At 44.8% G+C, this 26,286-nt stretch overlaps 3 protein-coding genes across 3 annotated transcripts; 1 reads left to right on the forward strand and 2 right to left on the reverse strand.

Annotated features, from left to right (window-relative positions):
- The first annotated feature begins 8,166 nt into the window (after positions 1-8,166).
- Positions 8,167-13,239, forward strand: LOC311341836 (uncharacterized protein). The gene is made up of 5 exons (XM_084466654.1): positions 8,167-8,325; positions 8,547-8,640; positions 8,993-9,139; positions 10,300-10,395; positions 12,974-13,239. Exons 1-5 carry the CDS (start codon positions 8,203-8,205, stop codon positions 13,102-13,104), a joined length of 591 nt encoding a protein of 196 aa, XP_084322780.1. The 5' UTR covers positions 8,167-8,202; the 3' UTR covers positions 13,105-13,239.
- A 450-nt stretch (positions 13,240-13,689) lies between these two features.
- rab34a (RAB34, member RAS oncogene family a) lies at positions 13,690-16,821 on the reverse strand. Its single transcript, XM_084466822.1, has 11 exons — positions 16,805-16,821; positions 16,330-16,442; positions 16,137-16,228; positions 15,984-16,049; positions 15,682-15,783; positions 15,490-15,554; positions 15,350-15,401; positions 15,178-15,259; positions 14,444-14,534; positions 14,171-14,278; positions 13,690-14,070 (listed from the first exon to the last, which is right to left on the reverse strand). The coding sequence occupies exons 2-11, from the start codon at positions 16,402-16,404 to the stop codon at positions 14,003-14,005; spliced, it is 801 nt and encodes a 266-aa protein (XP_084322948.1). The 5' UTR covers positions 16,405-16,442; positions 16,805-16,821; the 3' UTR covers positions 13,690-14,002.
- Positions 16,822-18,859: 2,038 nt separating this feature from the next.
- tlcd1 (TLC domain containing 1) lies at positions 18,860-23,439 on the reverse strand. Its single transcript, XM_084466473.1, has 4 exons — positions 22,788-23,439; positions 21,599-21,681; positions 20,593-20,675; positions 18,860-19,377 (listed from the first exon to the last, which is right to left on the reverse strand). Exons 1-4 carry the CDS (start codon positions 22,979-22,981, stop codon positions 18,967-18,969), a joined length of 771 nt encoding a protein of 256 aa, XP_084322599.1. The 5' UTR covers positions 22,982-23,439; the 3' UTR covers positions 18,860-18,966.
- Positions 23,440-26,286: the final 2,847 nt, after the last annotated feature.

A 26,286-nucleotide genomic window follows, 5' to 3' on the forward strand; every position in this document is an offset into this window, starting at 1 on the left:
TGCGTGTGTGTGTGTGTGTGTGTGTGTGTGCGCGCGTGCGTGTGTGTACACAGAAGGCACTGTAGAGTCAGTCATCAGTACTTCTTAGTAATGCTTACATAACTAAAACAAGCAAGTTCACGTCACGTTCTACGACTTAATGTAGGCTGTTATTAAAACTAGTGTTATTTCCCATTTCTCAAGCAACAAACCAATGTAAGCTAAAGGTGTTCCAACCACAGTATCTATGTTTCCCTCTCAGTATACATCTGTCAAGTAATTAAAGCAATGTCTTGTTTAAAAGGAATCTATGTCTTCCTGGTTTATTTTAATTGTTATTCATTCCTTGAGGATTCCGTAATTGTGATAATTGCATCAGTTCAATGGTTCCAATCACATCCTTGCTATAATAGTTAAAGCATTAAAACTGCATGCTTGTGGTAAGTTTATATTTATTTTCTGCACTTTCACTGCATCACCAACCTTTCTTTGCTCAACATTGCATTTGCAATAATTCATTTAGCAGTGCCTTTTTTGTGCTGCACATTTAAAACCCACAGAACTCCAGACAAATTATTTTGAATTATTAATGGTTTATAAATCAAGCCTCTCTCCTCACAGCTCGATCCATCCAGTTATTTCTATAAATCAATTCCATCTGTGAATATAACGGCAAAAATGGGCTCTCAAATGCAGGCGGCACTGAAAAGGATAAATAGTGCAGATGAATACAAATATTTGAATGAAGGCGACATAAACCATTCTTCTCCTTTTGCGTTTCAAACTGGTCCAGCTCTCTGCCCCCGCCTGCCAGCTCCCCTAAAGCCCCTGGCTGGGTGTCTTCCAAGACACACAGCCCCAGGGTTTAGTCCTCCAAGAGACATGGGATCACAACCTCCGCCTTTCAGCGGCCCCAACTACCCCATGTTCCCATGGGGCAGTCCAACACGATGGGCCTGTGGAGCAGCACTGGAGGATTGTCCAGGCATTAGGGGGTCGGACTCCCAGGAGAAAGGTCCTGGGTTCCAACCTCCAATGCCTGGTCTTCATTTAGGCCTCCCTGCAGTAAAAGGCCCTAGTCTTTTTCTGCTCCTGGAGATGTATCTACACATGCATCTACACTTGAAGTAGAAGTACATCTACACTGCTTGACGACTAAACAGTTGTCATAGTGGTAGTATTAGTGGTGGTGGTGGTTGTAGTTATAGTAATGGCAGTAGTAGTGGTGGGGATGATAGTAGTAGCAGTAGTAGTGGGGATGGTAGCGCTGGTAGTAAAAGTAGTGGTGGTTCTAGTAGTATAGTAGTACTAGTGGTGTGGTTGTAGTAGTATAGTGGTAGTGGTGGTTTTAGTAAGTGGTGGTTGTGGTAGTGGTAGTGGTAGTAGTAGTAGTAGTGGTGTTGGTGGTTGTCATAGTAATAGTGGTGGTTGTAGTGGTGGTGATGGTGGTGAAACTAAGGGTAAGGCATCCCTCTTTAGTGCCAACCTCGCCCGATCCGTTCCTCTTGCGATGGCATGTGGGAGTCAGCTGACCTGGGATTTCTGCCACGACGCGGGCCAGTTAGAGCGCTCATTATGGAGCCGTGAGAGTAGGGCACATAGTTACACCTAATCCTTTGTGGAGAATGTGACCCGCTCAACCCCCTCTCCTATTCGACCGGGGGTCAATGACCGGGGGGGGGGGGGGGGGGGGGCAACAAAGTTCTCATTCCCCTACAAACAAAAGAACACAGTAAATACACTTGGAATGCTAGCTAGTTCCCTGTCTCGGCTCCTCTGGATACAGTGGGACAGAAAGGTGGTTCATTTGGAAGGCTAAGCAGGCTCGTTCCTTAAGCTGGCCAATAGGTTCTGTTTAGGTATGTTTCAAATAACTCCTTATTACATGTGGCTTATTAGGGTCCATGCAACTAAAAGGATTTTCAGTTTGCAATCAAAGAATTTAAATTTACATTTTTTAGTAATTGCCAGATGTTCCATGGCAGGAAAAACTCAAAACCTTGTTACAATTTTTTTTTTATCAACATGAATGAAACAGTTTTACAAAATGACTTAAAAATCAAGAAGGCATGATTCCCGGTCGATAGTGGCTCAAATGTTGAACAAGAAGATTTATTCGTAACATGATTATGTTGCATTTCATTCAATGTGAAGGCAATCGTTTCCATAGTCGTGGACTACTTGGGCTAGCTAAGACATCTATCCACCTGTCACTTTGTGCCTCTGCAAGATAGCTTATTGTTGCCGCAAAAAGAGCAACTCTTTTCTTCTCTTCTTGAAGTAAAACTGCTTCTGAACTCTTTGAATAGACAGCTGCATAGCACTCACTACCGGCGCTCCTGTGGTGGCAAAGAAACGGTCCTTAGATATCTGAAGGCTCGCTTCCTGCTCATCAGCCTTGGGAGCCACAGTTGAGACGTGGATTCTGGTGGATATCCCTGGTCCATGTGTAGCTTCGCTGGGCGTGTGACTAGCATCTCTACCGCAGAGAACAGAGAGCAATGTCTTCTTCCTTGTTTTGTCCCCCTTTCTTCCTGACAGTCTTTTTGTTGCAGCACTGACAGGCAACATGATGCCGGTCTTAACATGCTGAGGTCCTCTTCTACGTGAATGCTGCCCTTGTTTGCACTGCCTGGTCACTACTGTAGTGGTCGCGGTGATATCAAACAGAACACTCGTACTGGTAGGAACCGCGTGTTCCAAGGGTTTCTCCAGAAGTGGGTTTCCAATGAATGGAGTCGGCACCACAATCCCCCTCCGCCTTTGTGGACCCGTGCCCTTTAACCTTTGACCTTTTGCCTTAACAACGCCTTGACTAGGAGCTGGGGTTAGGCAGGCAGCGGATTTTGCGCCACACATCTCCGGCCGGTGTGAAACTTCCACCTCTGGCCTTTTTGTCTGAGGTATTGATGAGGCTGTCGGCGCGCCAACGCTGTCCATCTCTTTCCCGCTCTCCTCTGTGGGAGCTTTATGGTCGACTGAAACAATGGGGACAGCAGTGGCCAGTTTCCTTCTCCTTTTTTGTCCTTTTCCCACCATTTCCTCCTCGGCCATTATGACATCGGTTCTAGCAGTGGTCAAGAAAGACTTTGATTCAAAGCGGCCCTGAGGCCTTGGTAGTCCTGTCTGGGCGGGTGGGTTCACACCAGCAATGCAAGGGTGTGCCGATGTGTCCACTAAGCGGGTGGTGGAGCTGCCAGGAGAGTCCTGCCTTCGAGTCATATTCACTGCATTATCTGGAGGACAATAACTCTCACTTTGGGGAGTTTTCTTCCTCCTCCTCCTCTCCCCCTTCCTTGACCTCAAGGCTTTAGTCGTGCGCGGCGTTGTAGTGGCGGGGCTGGTGGGCCCAGCGAGCCGTGCTGAACCAGGGCTGGCCGTGGCCAGGTCAGACGGTCGGGTCTCCCGTTCTTTCGGTGACGGCGGTGAGGTCACCTCGGCGGCGTCCTTCTCCACCGCCGGCTCGTCCTTCATCACCTCATTGGACGCCCCCCTGTGCCCAGCCAGATCGAATCCTCCCTCTACAAATGTGTTCTTGTCACTGTGCCCCGGACCGCCCGCCTTGAGTTCAGTGAGGAAGTGGTCCCCGACGCCCACCTTGCTACTGGAAGCTACTAGAACGTCTTCCACTCCAGTGTCTTTGTGTGACTTCAGCTTCCTCCCTCTCCCCTTTTCTTTCCTTTTGTCCTGGCTCTGGGACTTCTTCCTCTTCCCACTATTCTTCCTGTTCTTCTTCTTCTTCTTCTTCTTGGTCTTCGTCTTGTTCTCCTCGCCGGGCGCCGCCCCTCTAGCGGCGTCGGCGGGGGCACCCTGAGACGTGGACACGGTGGCCAGGACCTTGATGAAGTCCTCGGCCGCCGTCACCATGGTGACCAGCGACGTGGTCCGATGGGCGGGGGGTTCGGACGTTGTGGCGCCCTCCGGCCTCTTCGCCTGCGCGTCGACTCTAGCGGCGTCCGTCTTTGCGGGGGGAGGAGCCACGGTCAGCACGTCGATGATCGGGATCCCGCCGAAGATGTACGGGACGGCCGGCTGAGGCACGGCGATCGGGAGCCTCTCGTACCGTTTGCATCTGGGGGCGGGAAACGGGATAGTGAAACGTAAACGGAGAGTGAGACGTAAATGGAGAGTGAGACGGAAACGGAGAGTGAGACGTACATGGAGAGTGAGACGTACATGGAGAGTGAGACGTACATGGAGAGTGAGACGGAAACGCAGAGTGAGACGTACATGGAGAGTGAGACGTACATGGAGAGTGAGGCATAGATGGAGAGTGGGATGTAAACAGAGTGAGATGTTAAACGGAGAGTGAGGCGTAAACGTGAGGAGGGTTAGGGGGGGTCGAGGGGCAACGTGAATACGAGGAAGAAGGTCCGTGTTTACTTACACACCGTACCAGTGGCGCTCCACACAGTGGTCCCGGTAATCAAACTCAAAGCAGGGGGCCCCGATGACATTGAAGAACGCCTGGCCCACCACCCGCGACACGGTGTCGTTGACCTTGGCCAGACACTGCTTCATCCTGCAGCACGCCACAGACACGCCCTCGGTTAACACGGTACATGCTAGTCCTTTAATGCCAAGTAGGTTTTGCAGCTGTAGGTTTTTTCAGAGTTCCAGTTGTTATTTTTTCAATATTTATATTTTATACAGAAATGTGTTCAAATTATTAAAAGTTTAACCAAAATAGTAATGCCGTAATAAATTAATGGCATTCAATTATGGATGAAATGTGGAAAATCAGGAAACGATAAAAAGGAGAATTACTCAGGGTTTTTTAAATAGTTTTTTTTAGTATGACTTGATTCGGCAGAATGCCAGTATAAGGCAGACCTATATGACATATATTGATATTGATCACCGCTTAAAATGACTTGAACGTGAGAAAAACCAAAATACCCATTTACTCACGCAATATCACAGTCACAGTGACAAATGGAGTGCCACTTGAAGTTCGTGTAGCCATACTTGGAGGAGAAGGCGTGGATGACGTGAGGGCAGTGGTCGTGTGTGCGGCAGCAGCTGTCGGTCTCGGGGAAATCCCCTACAATGACACGGACACAATCAACATCAATCACCTTGCTCTTCATAACGAGGTAGCATGCATGATTGTAAACCGACCGATCAACAATGTGGAACCACACACGCACGGCACAACCTACCCAAATGGTCATCGTGATCAGCCATGTTGCCGGCTCCACACCACAGCGTGCCCGGGTAGGTGAAGCCTCTCTTCGATCTCTTCTTAGGCGCGTCCCTGCTCGGCCACGGCTGTGTGGGCACCGTGTGCGCCCTCGGCTCCGCGCGGGGCTCGGACCGCTGCGTAAACTGTCGACACGTGGCCATGGCTTCTTCCATGCGCACAAAACGGTTGTTTTGTGCGCTCAAGCGTTTGCTGTGGAAGTCCTGTTGCGTCAGTCCCAGTCTGCACAGGTGCAGGAACGACCTCACCTGCACCCTGTCCACGATGACGGAACAGTCCACTAGGTCCCCGCGTGTGTCCACGACGGAGCGCACCGTCCGACGCCCGTCGGAAACTTGGTACAGGGCCTCCATCCCACCGGCCAGCACCGACATTTTTGCACAAAGAGTGCGGTTCACCGTGAACCAGGCGTCTTTGCTCTCGTTCTCCGCGCCTCGGGAGTCGTTCAGGAGTTTCCCCTTGACCACGTTCCTGTCCTGGTACGACAGGAAGACGAAGAAGACCCACAACATCGCGGCGGGTGGTCCTTCAGCACCACGCGCTCTGCAGACAGCTCCTCGTCTCTCCGGCGGATCGGGCGACCAGCCGCTTTTAAGGCGGCGTGGAAGTGGGGTGATTATTAATACCCGGGATAACAATGCTGGGAGGAGTCCTGCGGTTTAAGCTTTGGGTTTTGGCCGCTGCAAGCTCAAAGCACTCATTCATTTCCATGTCGTTGGTCACATTTTTATGCTCCAACAGCAGTTTTTATTGCACTTGAACGTCTCAGCGGTAAGCATGGGGTTAACATTACGCACGGGGAGGGGTGTGAACGTTATCCACCGGCACCCCTCATTGCAGAGGAATGGCCGTGAGTTACCTCCCCTCTGCCTACTTCTTTTCACCAGGAATCCACATTTACTTTGCTGACGCGCACAGCGGAGCCATGGTAACGAGGATGGGGTGATCCTGCCAATCCTGCAGATTGGACGTTTTTTTGCAATGTCGCAAAGGGGATCGCTTTTTGGCACCGACATAAGTCGTGATGTAGGAATGATAATTATTGTGCACTGGAACAGACTTGTCGATGCATGTGGTGCATGGCGCGTGCCCCCACCGCGTATGCAGGCAGGGTGGGAGCACGTGGTTCAGGCAGTGGGTCGAACATAGAGGATCCTGTTCGGTTACCTTGTTGGGGATAAAGGCCATAGATCGGACCCAACGAGAAGGTTAAGGCATGCCGACTGGAAGTTGGAGGGAAAGAGTATACAAATTATCACACTTATTATCAGTAAAAAAAAACAACAACAGAGGATCACATGGGAGGTTATCTGAAGAAAATAAACATTTTCTCCCCTTTAGCTTGCATTTAGGAAGAAAGTTAAGAAACACTGGTAGCCTATTCAGCTAAATAATGTTTGTATTCTATTCTTTTAATATTCTTGAAAAACAGCACCTTAAATATCTTCTTGGTTGTATTCTTGACTATAAGATACGTTTACTCATAGGCCTACGTGTAATAACTTTTCACATTGAAAGTCCTTGCTTTTAATTGGTAACTTCATTTATTTTTTTCTATTGCTTCGATTTACAATCTTTTTAATGTCATTGTGAGGTGAAATGCCCAAGGCTCCTCAAACGAGTTAAATTAATCCCACATAAGGTCCCTGCACTGTCATGCCCTAACACACACAACCAGACTATCGGTCGTCGGACAGTCTGGCGTGCTCGGTGACCTGTGTCTGTTCGGTGTGTGTGCTGTGCGATCGGCCATCGTCAAAGCCGTCCGTGTTCTTTTCGACCGATTGCACATGTTGAATCGGCCATGACCAAATCGGTCCGACTGCCTTTTCTGCGGCAGTCGGAATGGTGTGTCAGGGCCTGTAGGAGCCTGGACCCGGGTCCTATGGGAACCACCTCTACTTTATACCAGTGCGGTGCAGCAGGCTCTTGTCCCTTCTTGCAAAGAAAACATTAGGCAACTTTTCAGAGACAAACCAGCCCAACCACAGCTTATCGCAGCTTCATGTTTATTCAACTTTTGAATTCTAAAGTTTTTATTTAAACATTGAAAAATGCACAAACAACATAACCCTTATGTAAAAAGAGAGAGATAGTACCAGCATGTAAGTAAAATAATTAAATAGTACTATTTTGTGACATATTCTTTCTTTTACAGCATGCCCACCCCCCCCCCCCCAGGAAAACCTCAAAAGCTTTAATTGTATTAAAGTGCTTTGTCACATGGCAGGGTTTATGGGGATAGATGTGGAGATCAAGCCCAGGCTACTCAGTGGGCTAAGCGGATTGTTTCAAGGCGGGGAGTGATGATGTCAAATCACCAGATGCGATGATGTCAAATCAAATCAACAGACGCCATGATGTCAAATCACCAGATGAAACAGCCGATACATTCCTGAGGAACCTTGTATTGTGCGTAGGAGTACTATTACTCATTCAGCCTATTGCAGCTTCGATTAAACCTCTCTAAGGCTTTTCCTACAAGTAGTGGACAAAAAACATATTATATATATTATACATATAAAAAATAACCTAATCATAACAAAACACTTTGATACTCGTAATTGTGTAGAATGTTAATGTTTCACTTTACAAAATGTTAAAAAACTAAATGTTCCTATATTTTTTTTAGACCACTCTTCCTCCTGGGAGTCATAAGTAGCTAATAGTAGTTAATAATAGCTTCTGATTGGCTCATATTTGTGCTGGCTGCTCTGCTGCGACATCACCAGGCACCAATTTCATCAGAAATGTCAATCACATTCCCCACACAAATGATGCTGTCCCTGTGTAAAAAAAACCTAAAAACATTGGTCCAACTCTTTCACTCATTACCAAAGAAAACCAATACTTAACTTACAGCTATATGTAAACCGGTATTATCTACACTTAGCTGCCTTTTGGACCTATGGTGTCTGAGGCTAATACAGTTAGCACAACACGGTGGAACCCGATATACTGGGGCTTCCGCTGTGACCACAAGCTTTGCCCGGTGTGTCTGTGTCAACTACTGCTTGAGAATGGATGTACTAGCTGTTCCGACAGACAGGCAGAAAGGTTGGTATCTGTCTCTAATGGCCCCCAACACCAAAGGACCAACGTTTGCCTGGCTTGACCCTTCCAGACTCTACTGTAACTCCCAGGTAATGTTCACTTGGTCATCGCAGTTTGATTCACAGTCGGTTCCCTGCTTGTTGTCTTCCAATTGTTTGGATATCAAAAAAGGCACACTTTATAGTATAATCTAAGTTTAATCTCATGCATGTAAGTATAATTATCCCACAATAAGTATAATCTCATGTATAAGTAAAACTGTCCCACTGGTTCACACAATCTCGATTCACTGGTGTGTTGGTTTGTCCAGGCTCTAGCAGACTGTGTGACAGACCTTCTCATCCCCTTCCAAAATGACAGCGTGGACCTGGTAGCTGGCATAGATGCAATGGGATTTATTCTTGGTAAAACAACGTTTTTGAGTTGAATATATCGAAATAGCAACTGTCCACATGCTTTCTTTAGATTACAACTTGTAGATACTTTTAGCTGTGCATGCTAACCTACTGTAAGCATTGTGCTAAAAATAGTCAGTCATTCAACCCACTGCTTAAGATACTGAAATAAGACATGCAGGGTGAGTGCATGGCAGAAGAAGACTCTGTGAATGTGTTAAACTTATCCAAAGTCATAGTGATATGTGTTATGAAAGTGTCATCTGTCATTTCAAATCATTATCTTTGAAGAGATTGAGCATTTATTTTGATCATTTTAAAGTTAAAATTGCAACGTATTTCTAATTGTGATGGTTTTTAGGGGCCTCTGTGGCGACCACTCTGGGGAAGGGGTTTCTGGCCATCCGTAAGGCCGGCCACCTCTGTGTAGCAACCCAGAGCCAGCAATACACGGACTACTCACACCGGGAAAAAAACATGGAAGTACGCCTCGACGTGCTCAAGCCAGGTTAATATTCACCCCTCCCTGATCTGTCCCACCTATTTCCTAAAGAACAGGGTTCTTGTTTTTTTTCTTCTTCTTTTTTGTGTCCTGGGATTCAGTACATGTTTGGGCTTTTTCCCCATGCATGGGGAAAAAAGAAGAAGAATGAGAATACAATAAGACCAAACATTTAAATCCGGTAGACCCGGAGGCCTAACGTCTCCAGACAAAGTCGCAAACATGACCTCACCACCTTGCCTGGTTCATGGACCTATAAAGAAAGGTCTGGTTCCCAGGCTACCCGAGGCCCCAAGGCACTATCAACCAAACTAGAGACAAAGGAAAGGTGAAAGAGGCCCATTTGAATGAAAAGAAGAATCAACCACCGTCCTAAATAAGACACTGCCCCCAAGTGTTCACAAAACGGTTTACGAGGTTAGGTAGTTGTATGTTTATCTACAGCAGGGGTCAGCAACCTTTTCAACATGCTGTGCCAGTTTGACATTTTCTCGTTAATGAGTGTGCCTTAAGGAACAATATATTAAATATTAAGCTGAATTATGACACATCGACCAAAAACATTTAGACCTGGAATTGTATTATTTCCATATAGTCCACAATCATGCATCAACATTTTAAAGTTTTTTTTTGTTGTTATATTTAGCAACATGGGCTTACAAATTATAATTACATATATCCCATCTTAAAATACTGCTTTCAGAAACTCAAAAACATATTTGCACTGTGAGAAATGTAAAAACAGACATATGAAAATGATGGAAACATCCACATCAATATCTTTAAGACATGTACAGCTTTGCAAAAAACATGTGAAGGCCATGCATACAGGCCACTTGCAACAATCTTTTAAATGTTTTCTTCTCTATTACTCACAACATAGGTTTAAAAACGATTAATTGATCCCAATTCAGAACACTGCTTTCAGTAACTCATTTAAACATATTTGCACTGGGAGGAAATGCCCAAAACTGAATAAAGTGCAAAACAAATCGGTAGTAGTGATTACGCTGCCGCATTGTAGCGGTGAGAAACCCCCCCCCCCCCTTTTTTTTATTTTTTTGCAAGCGTACCAATGATTATGCGTCCACGTGCCAGTGGTGGCACGCGTGCCTTGGGTTGCCGACCCCTGATCTACAGCTTTACGACATTACTTTCTCCCCCAGGTCTCAGAGTGTTATTAGTGGACCAGTGGATAGAGACTGGAGGCACGATGAAGGCGGCCATTAAACTGGTAGAGCAGCTGGGAGCCATCGTTGTAGGTCAGTTATTTTTTATTTATTCTATAATTGACATAACTTAAACACAAGACTGTTTGGAAATCATCTCTATGAAAAGATATCTGCATATTAATGCTGAATATGTAGGCAACGGGTCAACGGGACACTGTTTGTGTATCGGAGGCGTTCCGATTTCCGTGGGTGGGTTTGTAGTCCGAGTAGTATTGACCATTCAATAACACGTAAGTTTTAAGCAAGCACTCCGATTGGTCAATTCCCATTCTCGAGCGTGTTTAAATGCCTGGTGAAAGAACGGACAAAAATATTGTGCCTAATTACAGACAGTATCGCTACGCTAACTAGCCGGAACTACTTTCATGAGCCTAGTTTCCATAACAACGTTCAACTGACCAAGTCGGCTATCGTATCGTAGGAACTATTTTCTGATGGAGATAAACTCGGGCTGAAAGCTTGAATTTGAGGGCAAATTAACCCACAATATGAAAATATTTTACTATATAGATGATAATGAAGATGGTTTGTGTTATTGAATCGCAATCTTACACTCGATGGTGTTCTTGAATGTCATTATTGGTACTTGAAGCACAGGACTCCGGAACTCTGCGCAAGCGCCTCGTTCCTACGGCTGTGCTTCGCGTACCAATAATGACATTCAAGAACGCCATCGAGTGTAAAGCCGTTTCTCAATAGCAAGTACGCGGACTACGTACTCGCGGACTTGGAAGTACGTACTTGGCAAGTCCGGACTTTCAAGTACAGACTTCCGAGAACGCACCTGCAATTCATACTTTGCACGTGACGTCACAACCACTGGCTGGTGGGCAAGAACTCCAGCAACGAAACCTAGTAACATAATCAGGACGTCGCCAGTTTTACCACACAAACGGTCCTTAGGTTCCTCTCAGTCCAAATACCGCCATGATGGAAAGATTAGTTCAACGGGAGCATTTGTGCCAGGCATACACATGGCAAACTGACAAATTAGACATATATTTTGTACGGAATCTCCCTGCTTCTGAAATGCGCGAACATCTCCGCCCAGCGCTCATTCCACTGTGCAGATTAAATCGCGCAGCATTCTGTAACAGCAACTGTGCGATCATCCCTGCCCTCACACATTGTTGAAATCATATGCTGGATGCTTTAATCTTTCTATGTGTTTTTTAGTGAATGATCGGGCTATAATAAGACCACATTGGCTCGGGGACAAAAGGGGACATTTCATAGTGGATGGTGGAATAGTAACATTCACCTTTGCTTTGATTATGATTATGATAAAGATATTCCTGTTTTTCACCTCCCATACGACAGCGTTGTTAGTCCATTCGTAGGCTTTCAATTTTTGTGCGGTATAAGGTGACGGATTCTCTATGAGATAAATGTAAATATCTCCAAACTCCAAGTCTGGTAGCATCTTTGCCAGCTTCAAAGCAATGAATACATCAGCGGGTGCTGTGTATGGATCACAAGTTCCGAGTATGTTTATCTTCTCTTCGTATCTAATTTTAACATTTTGTGACAAATGGTCTAAATAGTTGATTTATTTAAGTATCGGAAATCTGTATCGGCCAACCAGGCTGCAATTCCCCTGGTTGGCCGTTGTTCGTCGCCATTTTGCCAGCGTTTGTTGCCCTCCTCCAAGGTAGTCACGTGACCGCAAAGTATGAATTGGAACAGCAGCGGACTCGATGATGCATCCTGGGATATTTAACGGTCCCAAGTCCACACGAGTCACCTCTGATGCATCCTCGGTAGAACGGCCTCATCGAGAACGCATCGACAACATTTCCGGGTTTTACGACAGTACTCGCGTACTTGCGTACTTGGAATTGGAACAGTGCTTGGGCTACCACTGATGACGTTTACCGAGAACGCAAGTACACGAGTACACACGAGAACGCGAATTGAGAAACGGCTTAAGATTGCTTAAATCATAGCCGTTTCTCAATACCAAGTACGCGGACTACGTACTCGCAGACTTGGAAGTACGTACTTTGCAAGTCCGGACTTTCAAATACAGACTTCCGAGAATGCGAGTACGCACCTGCAATTGGAACAGCAGCGGACTCGATGATGCATCCTGGGATATTTAACAGTCCCAAGTCCACACGAGTCACCTCTGATGCATCCTCAGTAGAACGGCCTCATCGAGAACGCATCGAGAACACTTCCGGGTTTTACGACAGTACTCGCGTACTCGCATACTTGGAATTGGAACAGTGCTTGGGCTACCACTGATGACGTTTACCAAGAACGCAAGTACACGAGTACACACGAGAACGCAAATTGAGAAACGGCTCATGTGTGAGTTAGTATTGACCGATCACGTGTGAGATAGTATTGATTGCATGCAGGTAAACATACCGTGTGGAAAGCGACGATCTCAAAACACATCGGCTATCGTCCGATATCAGCCGAAATCTTTCATGGTCCTGACACAGATACAAAACTATCGATAAGAAGGACCGGCACATGCAAAAGGCAGTCTTGGCCCTTATTTGGCCCCTGAAGCAGATCATCGTCAGATGATGGCCGATGTTTTCCCAGATTGGACATAACCATTATGATCACCTTTAAATCAAGACCATGATCACTACAGGTGTGGCTGCAGTCGCAATTGAGAACACAGAAGGAGGAACATGGATAAAGCAACATTACAAACACGGCCACTGCATACCCGAGGAGATGCAAGAACAAATCGATCACAAACACCTTAAGTTGTTGTTGTAATAGTTAGGAGTTGCAAAAAACACTCATTACTCTCACAAATGAGGAGGAATAAGACCCAGATCATTTTTACGCCGATTTAAGACGGGGAAATTTTGTTCAATATTTGTAAGTTATGTACATTGTACTCATGTAAAACAAAACATATTGATTAAACAATATGAAAAAGAACGGTGTGATTTTTCCTTAGTAGGCCTATCAATTTTTTTATTGCAATGGAAGACGTACAAACAATACAATGAGAATAAACACATTTAGAAATATATTCTAAGGCCCATCTAGGAGTTTGCAGCTATTGTTACTCCACTGGGAATATCATTTGAATGCAACTATATATATATAGTATATAATAAGCAAGTGAGAAAATCTATAAAAGACAAGAAATTGGTTTAATTATTGCAAATATTCCACTGGCCACACACCATTCAATACAAAATTAAACTTATGAATTTACAGCAAACGGATTCAAAGTATGTTGTATATGCCCACTGATACAAACCTCCAATAGGCCTGTACGGAGGCATTATATATATATATTTTTTAAAACAACCAAATATGTTGACAGAAAGATATTAGACGTAGCAAATATCCAAATTACACTGACAATTAATTGCATAACTGATGATATAAAACTGACCACATATTAATTTACTACATCTAGATGTTTTTAATATTGCACTTTGGTCGTACCGAAATAGAGGAATAATAGTAGCCTAGTGTGTCAAGTGGAAATGACCATCCACATATATCCACTTCCAATTATTGGAAAACACATTCCAAGTCTATTTAAAAACACTGTGGTATTCCTTTCTCCTGGTCCACTTCTAAACATCCCATGAAGTGCTGGCCAAAGAGAAAGTCTCCCCTTTAGTTCCTTTAGTTTACAGTTGTGCTTCCGGGCTTACTGACAACAATTGGGCTGTTTCTTCTTGGACGCTGCGTAGAGGTTGTTTGAATTGCTGTTGATTTCTGAAACAAATACACAAGCTCGTATGAGGCCCGTGTGCCAAACACCTCTTTGGCGGGTGGGGAGTGTGTGTTATTGCTGGGGTACTGGGTCAATACTCACTGACAATATCGCCGATTTGCCTCGGCCCGCTTTTCTCCAGCTCAGCGAGGAGGTTCGCCTCGAAAGCCAACGTAGCCACACGGAAGAAAAACTCCTTCACGTTTTCCCCTGTCATTAGAGATAGAACAGAGGAAGAAAAACACACCTTTAAGGTATATTTCAATCATTTTCAATCATCAAGCCCCATCCCTACATGGAAAATGTGTCTACCAGAAGTCGTTCATGTGAATCATTATTATTTTCCTAACTTTGTTCTGTGATATATTCCCTTACCAGTCAGTGAGGAGAGGGCCCAGTACTCCGCCTTTATCTCCTGGGATACTTTAATGGCATCCTCCTCAATCAGAGCGTACTGCGCAGGAGACTAGAGACACACACACACACCCAAGTGAGGACAGATAGGATCATGTAGTATTTCATGAACATTCTGAAAAATTATATGTTAGGAGTTATCAGTTTACACTCACGGTTAAGGTAAATGTTAAAATAATACTAAATATGCAATTTTAATTTTAAGTGAGGATACTTGAGAAAAGCCAGACGCCGAACCCCTACTCCGTATTGACAGATCACTCTGAGCCCCATGCTGGGAGTTAATGCGTCCAAGGTAGCCATTGCTATAATGATTCTGTGACTGCAAGACATGTTTTGATCTTCTGACTCTGGTGAATTATTTCAGAATAAGTCACTCATTTGAGAAACTGCGGTTGCAAGTACTTTCTAAACCTTATTAATAATCTGTTATATAATCATTTGTTCGGGGTCAAATGTATTTGCTATCACAAATGAATGTCCAAAAAAAAGGAGATCCAAAAACAACAATAAACACATTCCTGAGGTTGTGTTAAAAAAAACACTAGCTTGTGCTTCTGGCGTCAGACCAGCTAGTCCTCATTGACCTTCACTCATTCACCACAGGAATGAGACGAGGCTGTCTGGCCTCTCCACTACACACCATTACTGGAATACATCTTCTAGGTCTTTCTATGTACACACAGCATACATACACTTAGATCTTTCTTCGTTCCAACGAGGAAAATCTGAATGTTTGTGGGGTCGTTTTCTTTCATGGCATCAACAAGCCACTGCCTGTGATGTAGGAGTTAAAGTACATTTTAAAACACAATTTGATAAAAAATATATTCCAAATGATATAATCATATTAGATATTATACTTACTTTGTGTGGCTCAAGCTGGCCACGTCATTTACATCGAAAACAATAATCACCGCTGAGGGAGAAAAATAAATTATACACATACACAGACTCGTCATTTGGTTTTTTTGTGAAACCAACAGACTTAAAATGGTTGGTCTTACTTTGTGCCCCTCTGTAGTACGTGGAAGCAATGCACTTAAATCTCTCTTGTCCTGCAGTGTCCCACCTGGAAAACAAATACATAGCCGACATTACAGCCCATACCCTTACACACACACACACACACACACACACACGATCACACATGTTTATTAATGCTATGTTACTGTAGGTAAGCACTGTATTAGACTCACAATTGCAGACTGAATGGCACCCCCAGCACCTCAAAGCGCTCCATCTCAAAGTCAACGCCGATGGTGGCCTTGTAGTTCTTGTCGAAGGCATCCTTGCAGAATCTGAATGATAGAAGAGTGTCAGTCAAGTCAAACTGTCATGCCATTCTCACTCTCAAGCCACCAAAACATACTGAAAGAACAATTGGTAATAGCTAGGCATGTCCATTACAACAAATAAACCTTGCTACTCACTGTTACTGTATGTGGTAGCAGTTAAATGAAAAATGCATCAAATATTTCAAACCTTAAATTCTGTTTACCTGTTAATAAGACAGGTTTTTCCCACTGCTAGATCACCAACCACAATCACCTTGGATATCTTAAACCTAGTCAAAGGGGAGAGAAAGGTAAGCATCACCTCAAGCCAACGTGAAACGGCCCCCCCCAAAACCGGTGGTTTAATTAGTAGTCACCCCACAGTCCCGGTGCGTTGCTCCTGACAGGCCGTCCTCACTTTCTTGGTGAACTCATCCTTGGTGTGCAGAGCAGCGTCTTTACTGTAACACTAGACAAGACAGGCCGTTTTTGTAGCCGTGCTCTGGACGTGTCAGAGTATGGGTTTGTAAACCCCTGCAGCATGCATGTAATATAATAATGATGGCGTACCTTGGGTAGCTCAGCGATGATCCGGTCCTTTCGGACGGGAGGAAGAACACTCATGGAGGAGACCCGGTAAGACATGAGGCATCCGAGGAGATCTCATAAGCAGGTCATATAGTCTGCTGAGAGAGACACACGGAGAGAGAAATAGATCGTAGACATTTGTGTCATTGTAACGAATTCGTCTTATGGTTCGACGAATTCATGCCACGATGAACGATGGAACAGTGAACGATGCCACCACGAGTGGGTCTACTTGTTGGCGTTAATCCTATTGTTCTACAAAGCCCCGAAAAGTACAGTATTGACAAGAGGTTATGCCCACACAAAACCTTTAAATGATCGCAATGGGGACACATTACACATACAAGGTAAACATAACAATTACCGACTGATTACGAGTCTCCCAAACGATGAGTTCAGATAAAGTTAAGGAAGATGTTCTTCCACAAATCACTACAACATGGTCGGGTCTACGTACAGTAGGCTGGTGGAAACGGACGTCCGTATGGGTCTTGTAGTGTTTTTAATAATCCCCCAAATGTGCAGACGATCAATCCACATACAAACAGGAATAGATAGGAAATGTACCGCTGACTCAGTTCCCCCTAACCTCGTTCCTTCCAAGGCGTTCTCGTCTCAGGACGGAATGCCTGGAAAGGGATGCTTCAAACGGACGTTATTGTCGAGAGAGAGGGCGGGACTTTATATAGAGGGATATCCGTTCCGTTACATGTTTCGGTTATTTCTGTCAAGATTTTTGTAACGAAATCCATATTTTAGTCTGTCGTCGTTGTTTTTGTTTTGTTATTCTTGACTTTTACTATTCTCGCTCTTGGGTAATGTTGACTAACTTGACTGGCGAACTCATACACAGGACATAGTAAGAGACCGGAAATTTGCGTTGCGATAGGCCGGGATAACACAACAATTCTGGATCTTCTCTCAGCGCATTTCGCCCCTGGGCTAATTTTCCTGCTGGAATTTTGAGGAGCCCAAGGAGATGAGCAGTCGTTTCCTTGGTCCCCTGCTGGCGAAACATATATATATGTTTTGCTAAATTTCGTTGAACTTGGATTAAATTTAGAATCGAGAAGAAAAGTGAGGATCGAACAATGCAAGTTCTCTAATTACATTTTGAGAAACTTTAAGAAACTATAAACATTTTGTGTTTGGCAGGCAGAATTAAATAAGGCCAAAAATGCATAGGCTTACAATGAATTCTGGAGTCAAATGAAGATGCAATAAGAATAAACTATTATGACAATTAAAACCAGCCAGAGATTCTAATGATGACTGAGCGACACCAATGTCTGCATATCGGGCATCAAGTGTGAATAAGTGTGAATGACCCGGTCGAACCTCCTGATCCACAAATGCGGAGAAAAGACGGAGGACATATGTTAAAATGACTTACACTCCATTGCTTCATCAGGATGTTGTCATCGAAAGCATGTATGCAAGCATACCTAACACACAATGTCTGCTAGAAGTTCCGGCGCCATTAACACATCTGTTGTAGCATTTAAGAGTAGGCAGCCTTTCAAGATCTACATGATAATTCAACAAAAATGTTAAACACTGCTCCCAGGACAGCACTATGAATCTTCGGCCATTTATATGCAGACTGTATTAACAGGGACCTTGTTGAGATGGGACAACAGTGGAGTGAGAAGAGTATGTGTTGGGTAGTTGGCCCCCAAATTGCCTGTGCACGGCCCTGGTTATATGACCATATAGACCCAAAACTCCTGACGCAACACATCCATGCTCCTAATTGATCCTAATCTAATTTTATTGTTTATTTTTTACAATTTGAAAAGGGGAGTTTGCGTGGACAGAAAAAACATACATATAATGAACACAGCTATTTATTTAGTCAACCACAATAGTGATAACTTAATAATTAACACAGTCATCGTTAGCACTCGCATGAAAAACAATAGATTTTTTGCTTATTTTCAGCAATTTCATATTGACACACATCAATTAATTTAGCTACCGGTTAACTGTATGTTTCATTTAAATACATTCAAAGTATTAGAATAGATTTTAAAATGAATTCACTGGTATATATATATATATATATATATATTTCAAGGCTCCTTTGATATCATGAACAAAGTATCCTTCGGCTTAAGGTAGAATTGAAACAAAGTTGTCATCTCCTGCTTCATTCCTTTTCTTTACACGTATCCATTAGTGTCCTAGTTGATTGAAACGGTTTCATTCCACAATTCATCTTTTCAACTAGTTCACATGAGGTCTTGGTTCAGATATCTGTATATATTGTTTCAGAATATCAAAACACTGATTGTACTCTTTCGCACCGTTACCCACGCCTTCTTGACTATTTAAATTTGGGACGATTAAGATTGCAGCTGGCAAAACAATTAATGTCAAAGTTCTGTTTAAAATGTGGATGTCAATTTCTGCAAAAATGTGATCAGAAAATGGCCATGTGTGTCTCCAGGCGGGGAGTACCCCTCCCCCTCCTCCCAAGTATCTGTGGGCGCCATGTTGGTTAGGTGTCACAAACGGTAAACTCTCAAACCCCCTCTCCCCTTCCTAAAAAAAACAAACCCTCTCTCTACCATCCCCCCCTCACGGAAATACAGCAGGACGACATCCCCCTCATCCCCATCAGTCGGTGAGGAACTTCTGAGTCATGGGGGCGGGTTTGTGTGTTCCGTTTTGCGTGCCTGTGCGTTTCGGGCGGGGGAAAAAGTCGGCGCGCAGCAGCCGGTAAAAGTAGACCAGGATCATGCCGTTCATCAGCACCATGGCGGCCAGGAAGAAGCTGGCGTGGTCCAACCACGAGTAGTTGTACACAATGTAACAGGTCAGGTAGCCCTGGGCGCTCAGCCGGAAGAACACATAGGTGAAGAGGTTGAGCAGCTTGTTGACCTGGAAGGCCTGCGAGGACATCTGTTCGGCCAGCTTTAGCATCAGCCTCAGGTGCAGGGTGACGCTGTTGACCTCCACGAAGAGCGCCACCACCGCGCCCGAGACGTAGAGCTTGGTGAGCAGGGCGTACATGAAACACCAGATGACCTGTGACACACACACACTTGAGTGACAAGGTGCTACATGGTTCAGACTTCAGACATTTAACTGTGGACTCATAGTGGAAAAAGAGCATGATGGTAATGAAGAATGTGTGGACATGAGCATGTTAAGAAAGGGCAGCTAATTAAATCCCAGCAACCCGGGGTGGAGAGCGCTCTCTCTCTCTCTCTCTCTCTCTCTCTCTCTCTCTCTCTCTCTCTCTCTCTCTCTCTCTCTCTCTCTCTCTCTCTCTCTCTCTCTCTCTCTCTCTCTCTCTCTCTCTCTCTCTCTCTCTCTCTCTCTCTCTCTCTCTCTCTCTCTCTCTCTCTAAAGAGGATTGGTCTTTAATACGAAGCGATTGTTGTAGTGTCACCCTATTAACCACCAAAGGTGGGGATGGGGTAGTAGTAAATGTAAGAAAATATGACCCCCAACTCTGATAATGACAAACAAACACACACACTTACTTTTGAAAAAAAGTTATCCATCTAATTTGCTGTTAAAATATTTCCTCTTTAGAGTAATGGACATTTCCATAGGAAATCTTGTTCACAAGACTAGACACTGTGACCCCTTAGTTATTATCTATAGTACACATTTCACTGTTTATACCGCGCTTATACCGCAAGACTGCTTCCTAAGATTGTGAGTGTACCTACTGGTCGGGGCTCAGTACAGTGCTGTAACCTTTGTATGCTTGTCGTGTTGTGTGGCCTCTCTTCCACACATTTGTTTATAAATACAGTCGAGTTTGTGAAAAGCTGATTGACATTGCACGTTATGCCTGACATCAGGTAGTACTACTAGGGTACCGTATCACAGTATGGACCGTATGGGCCGTTATCACAGTATGCGAAATACAGGTCGCAGCTCATAATATTAATGATGGTTACGTTTGAGCTAGATATGGTAGTGCACCAGTACAAATAATCAAATACAAATAATCAGGTAAGTACATATTTACCATGCAGGTGCTATGACATATGTAAATACGACCAACTGCTAATATTTAAAACAGGTAGTTACTTGCCCTATCGGCGACCTGTACACAGGAACCTGTGTCGCACAGGTTCAAACAAATATTAACTCAGCAAAATTTAAACGGAAACAAATTTAAAAAACAAACAGGAATCAAATTGCCCCAAACATTTGAAAAACAAAGCCAAAAAATGTATTCTATACACATCTGTACACACACCAAGGTCTCTGTGTGTCCCTCACCAGTGTGTGATGAATTAGGAACTCCCATGATCCTCTAGCATGACCGGTAAAAATGATGTCCCCTGCATCCTGTACAAAGTATCCTATGGGCGGAAAACACACACACACACACACACACACACACACACACACACACACACACACACACACACACACACACACACACACACACACACACACACACACACACACACACACACACACACACACACACACACACACACGATTTTTATGCAAATGATCAGATCATTAGCTCTCTGGAAAGATTTCTGTTGCATGACATGAAGTCATCATGGCGACCTCCTTGATAAGCTCTGTTTGACATGCATTGTTGAGCAGTGGAGATAACAGAGGCACTGTGGAGACGTCAGCATGGGCCCACTCCCTGCATCCTATAAGGCTCCTTCTCATCAGACCCCTTGTGTATGGTTGTTAGCGTGGGTCTCCACAGACTTGTGTTTTCATAGTGACAACAAACAGACAGACACACATACCAATCCTAGAGTAAGCCATTGATGCCCACCACAAGCCCTTGGTAACCAGAATAGGCCAGTATTATTACCCTTGATAATTGCATCAAGTCCCGCCCTCTACCAAGTGGTTAAGAGCTTAGTGGTTTTAGTTGAGGGGAATTGCATTGTCAAGTGTACTACGGCCGCTCTGTTATCCTAGGCCCTGAGGCTATTGGTGGAAGGAAGGTGTCATCTGTTTTGTGAGTCATAACACAATACGGGTGTACAACACCATGAGTCTCTTGCTGGCATACATTTGCTGGAGCCTGTGCTGTTGACATTCACTTGTTCTCCATTTGAGTCTCCCAATGGCGAACCAATCTTCACCTAGGTGTCTTGCAAAGCTATTGGCAGAACCCCAGTTTGAGAAGCCCTGTGGATGATTCACATTGACATGTCACATGGATACAATGAGATGGATTTGGTCCAATCAGAATAGAGGCTACTGGGAAGGCCTTGTCTGGGTGCTATAGTCCTCGGCTGTAGCCACTGACCTGTTGAGACGCATACCAGTAGGTAGGAGAGCGGGGTGTAGTAGGAGTGCAGGTTGTGCCCCGTCTCTGGATATATCAGCACACTGGGGGGGAGGGGAACAAGATGTTACAAGCCAGCTCTATAAGCACTCAGAGCCTGACTGGGAATATGACCAGCAGAAAATACCAAAACATCTTCAAAACACGCCACTATGAAGGTACAGCAGTAGCTGTGGAAATACTAATAGCTGTAGTGGTAATGGTGCTGGCTAAACTTTGTGAAAACGTAAGAGTAATAGTTGAAGTAGTTGTAATCGTGGTATTGTTATCAACCTGTATAGTAGGATAATGTATTGTGGAGCTGTGGAGGGAAGAGGTTAAGTTGTGTTTCCTCCCTCCCTGCTCAAATATGAATGAATGAAAGAGTGAGGTTAATGGCTAACTTGAACACCTCTTCATAAGTGATGATTCAACATATATACAATATATAAAGATATGAAGCAGTTCCCCTGTTCTCTTTCCATTATTTGCCTGTATCCAGTAAAGTAGGGTACTAGCAGAGAACTAGCCTCGATGATACAAATACCACACGTAACACACAAACACATTCATACGTGACATATCAACTTTGTTTACACCCAGGAAATCCTTTGACCTAATTGTACTTTTCCTGCGTTACTCACAAGCAGGTTTTTCCTGTTACACCGTTTGATTTGGTTAGGACCTCGCGTTCCCTCGCTTTTTTTTAGATCTTCATACAAGTACGAACACAGCTCAGTGATACAAACCCAACGGCTGCACCAAGGGGGGAAACCAAGGCAGAAAAACAGGGCCCACACCAAGTGATTCCAGGAGAGGGGACGTCAGGAAGTAAACACTGAGGGACGCTTTGTGTGTTGGGTCAAACTGTGACCCCCCCCCCCCCCCCCCCCTCTCCCCCTCACACTTGGTTATGCCATTGTCTCTCCTCACCCCTTCTCTGTCTGCACACGCTCTGTGGCACGGGCTGTTACTGACACACACACACACACACACACACACACACACACACACACACACACACACACACACACACACACACACACACACACACACACACACACACACACACACACACACACACACACAACCACACACAACCACAGATCATGTGCAGCCGTTAAAGTGAATGAACAATGGTTCATGGTGAGCCAACTGCATGGGCACTTACCAGCTCAGGGCCCACACACCAGTGAGCAGGGAGTGCACCAGAGACACAGACAGGTTCTTCCACTTCCAGGCTCGGAACTCTTCCCCGCGCACCACCTTGGGCACCGGCAGGTTCTGCAGCAGGCGGTGCACCACCCTGAACAGCAGGGCGCACACCAGCACCACCGCACAAGGGTGGTTCAGCAGCACCTCCATCCTGTCTGCCAACCCCCGCTTCTTCTCTGTGGTTTTTAACTTCTCCTTCCTCTTCTCTGCTGCGTCCTCCTGCTTCTACTCTGCTGCTCCTCCACTCTTGACGATGTCACACTCGCGTCTGTGTCCAGAGGCGTCTCTCTCTCTCTCTCCACGGCGGCCTGGCGTCAGGCGCGGTCAGATGGGCGGGGCGGGGCCTCCTGCAGGGCTTTCCAGCGGTCTGGGGAGCAGAGAAGTGAAGTGAAGTTTCTCCCTTGTTCCCTCACCGTCACCGGTTGCCTTTCACAAAAACACGAAAGTCCCTTGGTTGTCTTCCCTCTCCTCCACAGGGTGGTATAGTGGCTTCTGACGTGGTCAGCTTGCTGAGGCTGAAGAGGGAGGCGGACTGGGGCTGGGGGAAGTGGCTAGTGGCTCCAACATGTGGCTCTTTTTAGTGTTTCCTTCTCTCCCTGTGCTGTGTGTTGCTGGCCCCCCTAGCCAGAGTGACGGAGTGGAAGGGGAGTGGTGGAGACAGAGAGAGACTAGTGGGCGTTGGCCAGCCTTGAGAAAACCACGGATTCAAGGAGGGGCCGTCTCTGCGTTATCAACTACACATTTCACAAAGTAGAGCAAACCAATCAGAACAAACCAATTCGGAACTGAAATACACTTTGATGAAATAATGCAGTGCTTTTCAATGTTTTGTGGTAATATTAGTCACTTTTGTCCTAATGTATAATAATGTAACTTGGTCGGTGTTATACAACAGTTTTGTAAGTCACACATGGAGATTTCAGCATGTACGGGTGAGTCTGAAAGTATCACATTACAGATGAAACCACCTCCCCTTGATGGCCAACAGGAGAACTCGCAGCTAGTCGCTGGAGACTCCATAAACACGGCAGTAATTACCCACGGCTGGCCCCTCAAAGGGACGGACAGCTAGGAAATAAGATCTTGGCAACGCGTCAGATCCTGTACATTGACTTGAAGCCTAAACATAGCCGTTCAGAGAGACTCTGAGCCTAACTACCTATATGGCTTTGATTATCACTGTTGCCAAGCACACCTCCGCTTCTGTTTTCGTTTATGCACGTCGTAGATGTGTGAAAGCTACACGCGGTTACACTTTAATTGAGTTCAATGCTACTTACATTTTTTTAAATCCCTTGTGCCACTACAACCAAGTCACGTTTTATTGTGAATATCGATGATGGAGGTACTTCTACAACAGCTGCAACTTATCTGATAAATAGACTGCCGTGTAATTGCCACACCGCTAGATGGCAGCAAAGCCTCATTGCAGTATAAAGACACACTGTTCTCTTGTAAAGCCTAGTAGCACAGATTCGCTCACTAAAACCACATGGGTGAGGAAATTTGCTTACGCAAGATTTTTTTTTGAAGATGGAGCACTCTGCAAGATTGTGATCACAGACAAGGCATTGTATGGTAAAATAGCACAGTATGGTACGGTTGCAAATAATGTTGCTTGCCCATCACATTCTGTGTTGTTAATCATTTCAAGTGCTAAATCAATTAGTTATAGTTTGATTATGTCTGTTCTTTCTTTAGAATTTGTAACTACTCAGTAGGTCGATATTTTAGTAATAATCTTCAATCTTAAAAATTGTGTCTGTAGGCCGGTATGTATTTTCGGTATTATCCCTGCAATTATTAATATTTTTCTAATACTTTGCAACAGGTTGAATGTAGCCTACCTTAATTACAGTTATTAAAAAATGTCTGTTTCGCCATAGTTCCTGCTAATTGTTTGTCTTACCCCTAAGTGATTTTTAGTCTTGGGAGAATGCTCATTAAATTATATTACCCTACCAATCCAGTTGGTCTACCTACCTGAAGGGACAATGGACAAGGTGTTAATAAAACTGTTCTATTTGCATGGATTGTATTTTGAAAGGATCTGTGTGCTTGGTGACAGTTTTATGACCTGGAGATTCTTCACAGTTTGACAGCGGTTGCCTCAAGCAGGGTAGCATGTAGGCGTACCTTTGAACATCCGGTACTGGGGGGGTTAATAGGTTTTCTTGGGAATCCTAATAGGCCATAAACAGCCACACATTAACAGGCCTGTCCTAGTACAAGCTTTGCATTGTGGCTCTATGGGAGAAGTTACGGTTATACTTGAAAGCATTCCAACACACATTATGCTCCATGTTGTTTTGATGCAGCGGCTGTTCCTAATGACCGGGCCTGCTGAGGTTCAGATGAGAAACGCGTCCTGGAATTAACTTGTTTGTTTTTTCAGAGCAAACAGAAACCCAACACACGTGAACACAACCAGCACATATATCTCACTCAGAAAACAGGTTTCTGGTTTCAGTGCAGCGATAAGCTTGACGTTCTTTGGGTCTGGTTCCCTCTTTGTAAGCAGAACAGAACCATGTAGGACACACATAGAGGCCACCACCACCACAGCAGCACATAAACCAGCCTCAGGGAGGGAGATGTGAGAACGTGTGGTGGGGTATATGCAGAGGTTTCAGAGGAATGATGGAGGAACGCCGTGGGTTTCAGTCACCTGTATGCCTCCATGGTGCATTCCAACACACTGTCTCAGACAGATCACGTGCAATCCACCATGAAGGGCCAAGTATGTCACCAAGCCGGTCTATGGAGGACCTGGTCCAGAAGGTCACACACAGGACTTTAATTTGCCTTATTGGTACAGGCACTGACCTCCTGAGAAAGTGCACTTTCATTTAATTTCATTATCCCGACATCTTGTCTTCCCACATGTCTTTACCCCCATTAAAATACCGGCAAAGATAGTAAATGAATATCCTTAATATAGTGAATGTGGGTGTGTTGATGTGTTACTTCAGAAGGGGGATAATTGTGTGGTGACAACACAAAACAACAAAGGCCAGGCTTTGTTGGTGCACAAAGCATTTATTATGACCACCGTCATGGAGGAGAGGGGAAACGGTAGTCATGGAGCCTCCATTCTGTGCTTATCACCTTAATAAGCAGCCGTCTAGACAGGAGAACTACCTGCCCACTCCAGAATCTGCCATATTACCATAACACACACACACAACACCCTGTGTCTGCCTGTCTCTCTGTCTGACTGTCGTTCTGTCTGTCTCTCTTTGCCTGTCTGTCTATATCTGTCTGTCTGTCTGTCAAATACTAATTATAACAGGAGAGTAAGTGACTATAGAGCACCATTCAGGTGAGAGGTTGTGAAGATGGTTTTGTCTGAGAACAAGTACCACTTGGTATTATGTTTGTCCAGAGCCGCTCCATGTAGGAGGAGGGGCTTGTTGCCGTGGAGACGGCGGAAATGTTGAACCCCGAAAGCAGCG

The sequence above is a fragment of the Micromesistius poutassou genome, assembly GCF_964030765.1.
Source record: "Micromesistius poutassou genome assembly, chromosome: 4".
NCBI classification, from domain to species: domain Eukaryota; kingdom Metazoa; phylum Chordata; class Actinopteri; order Gadiformes; family Gadidae; genus Micromesistius; species Micromesistius poutassou.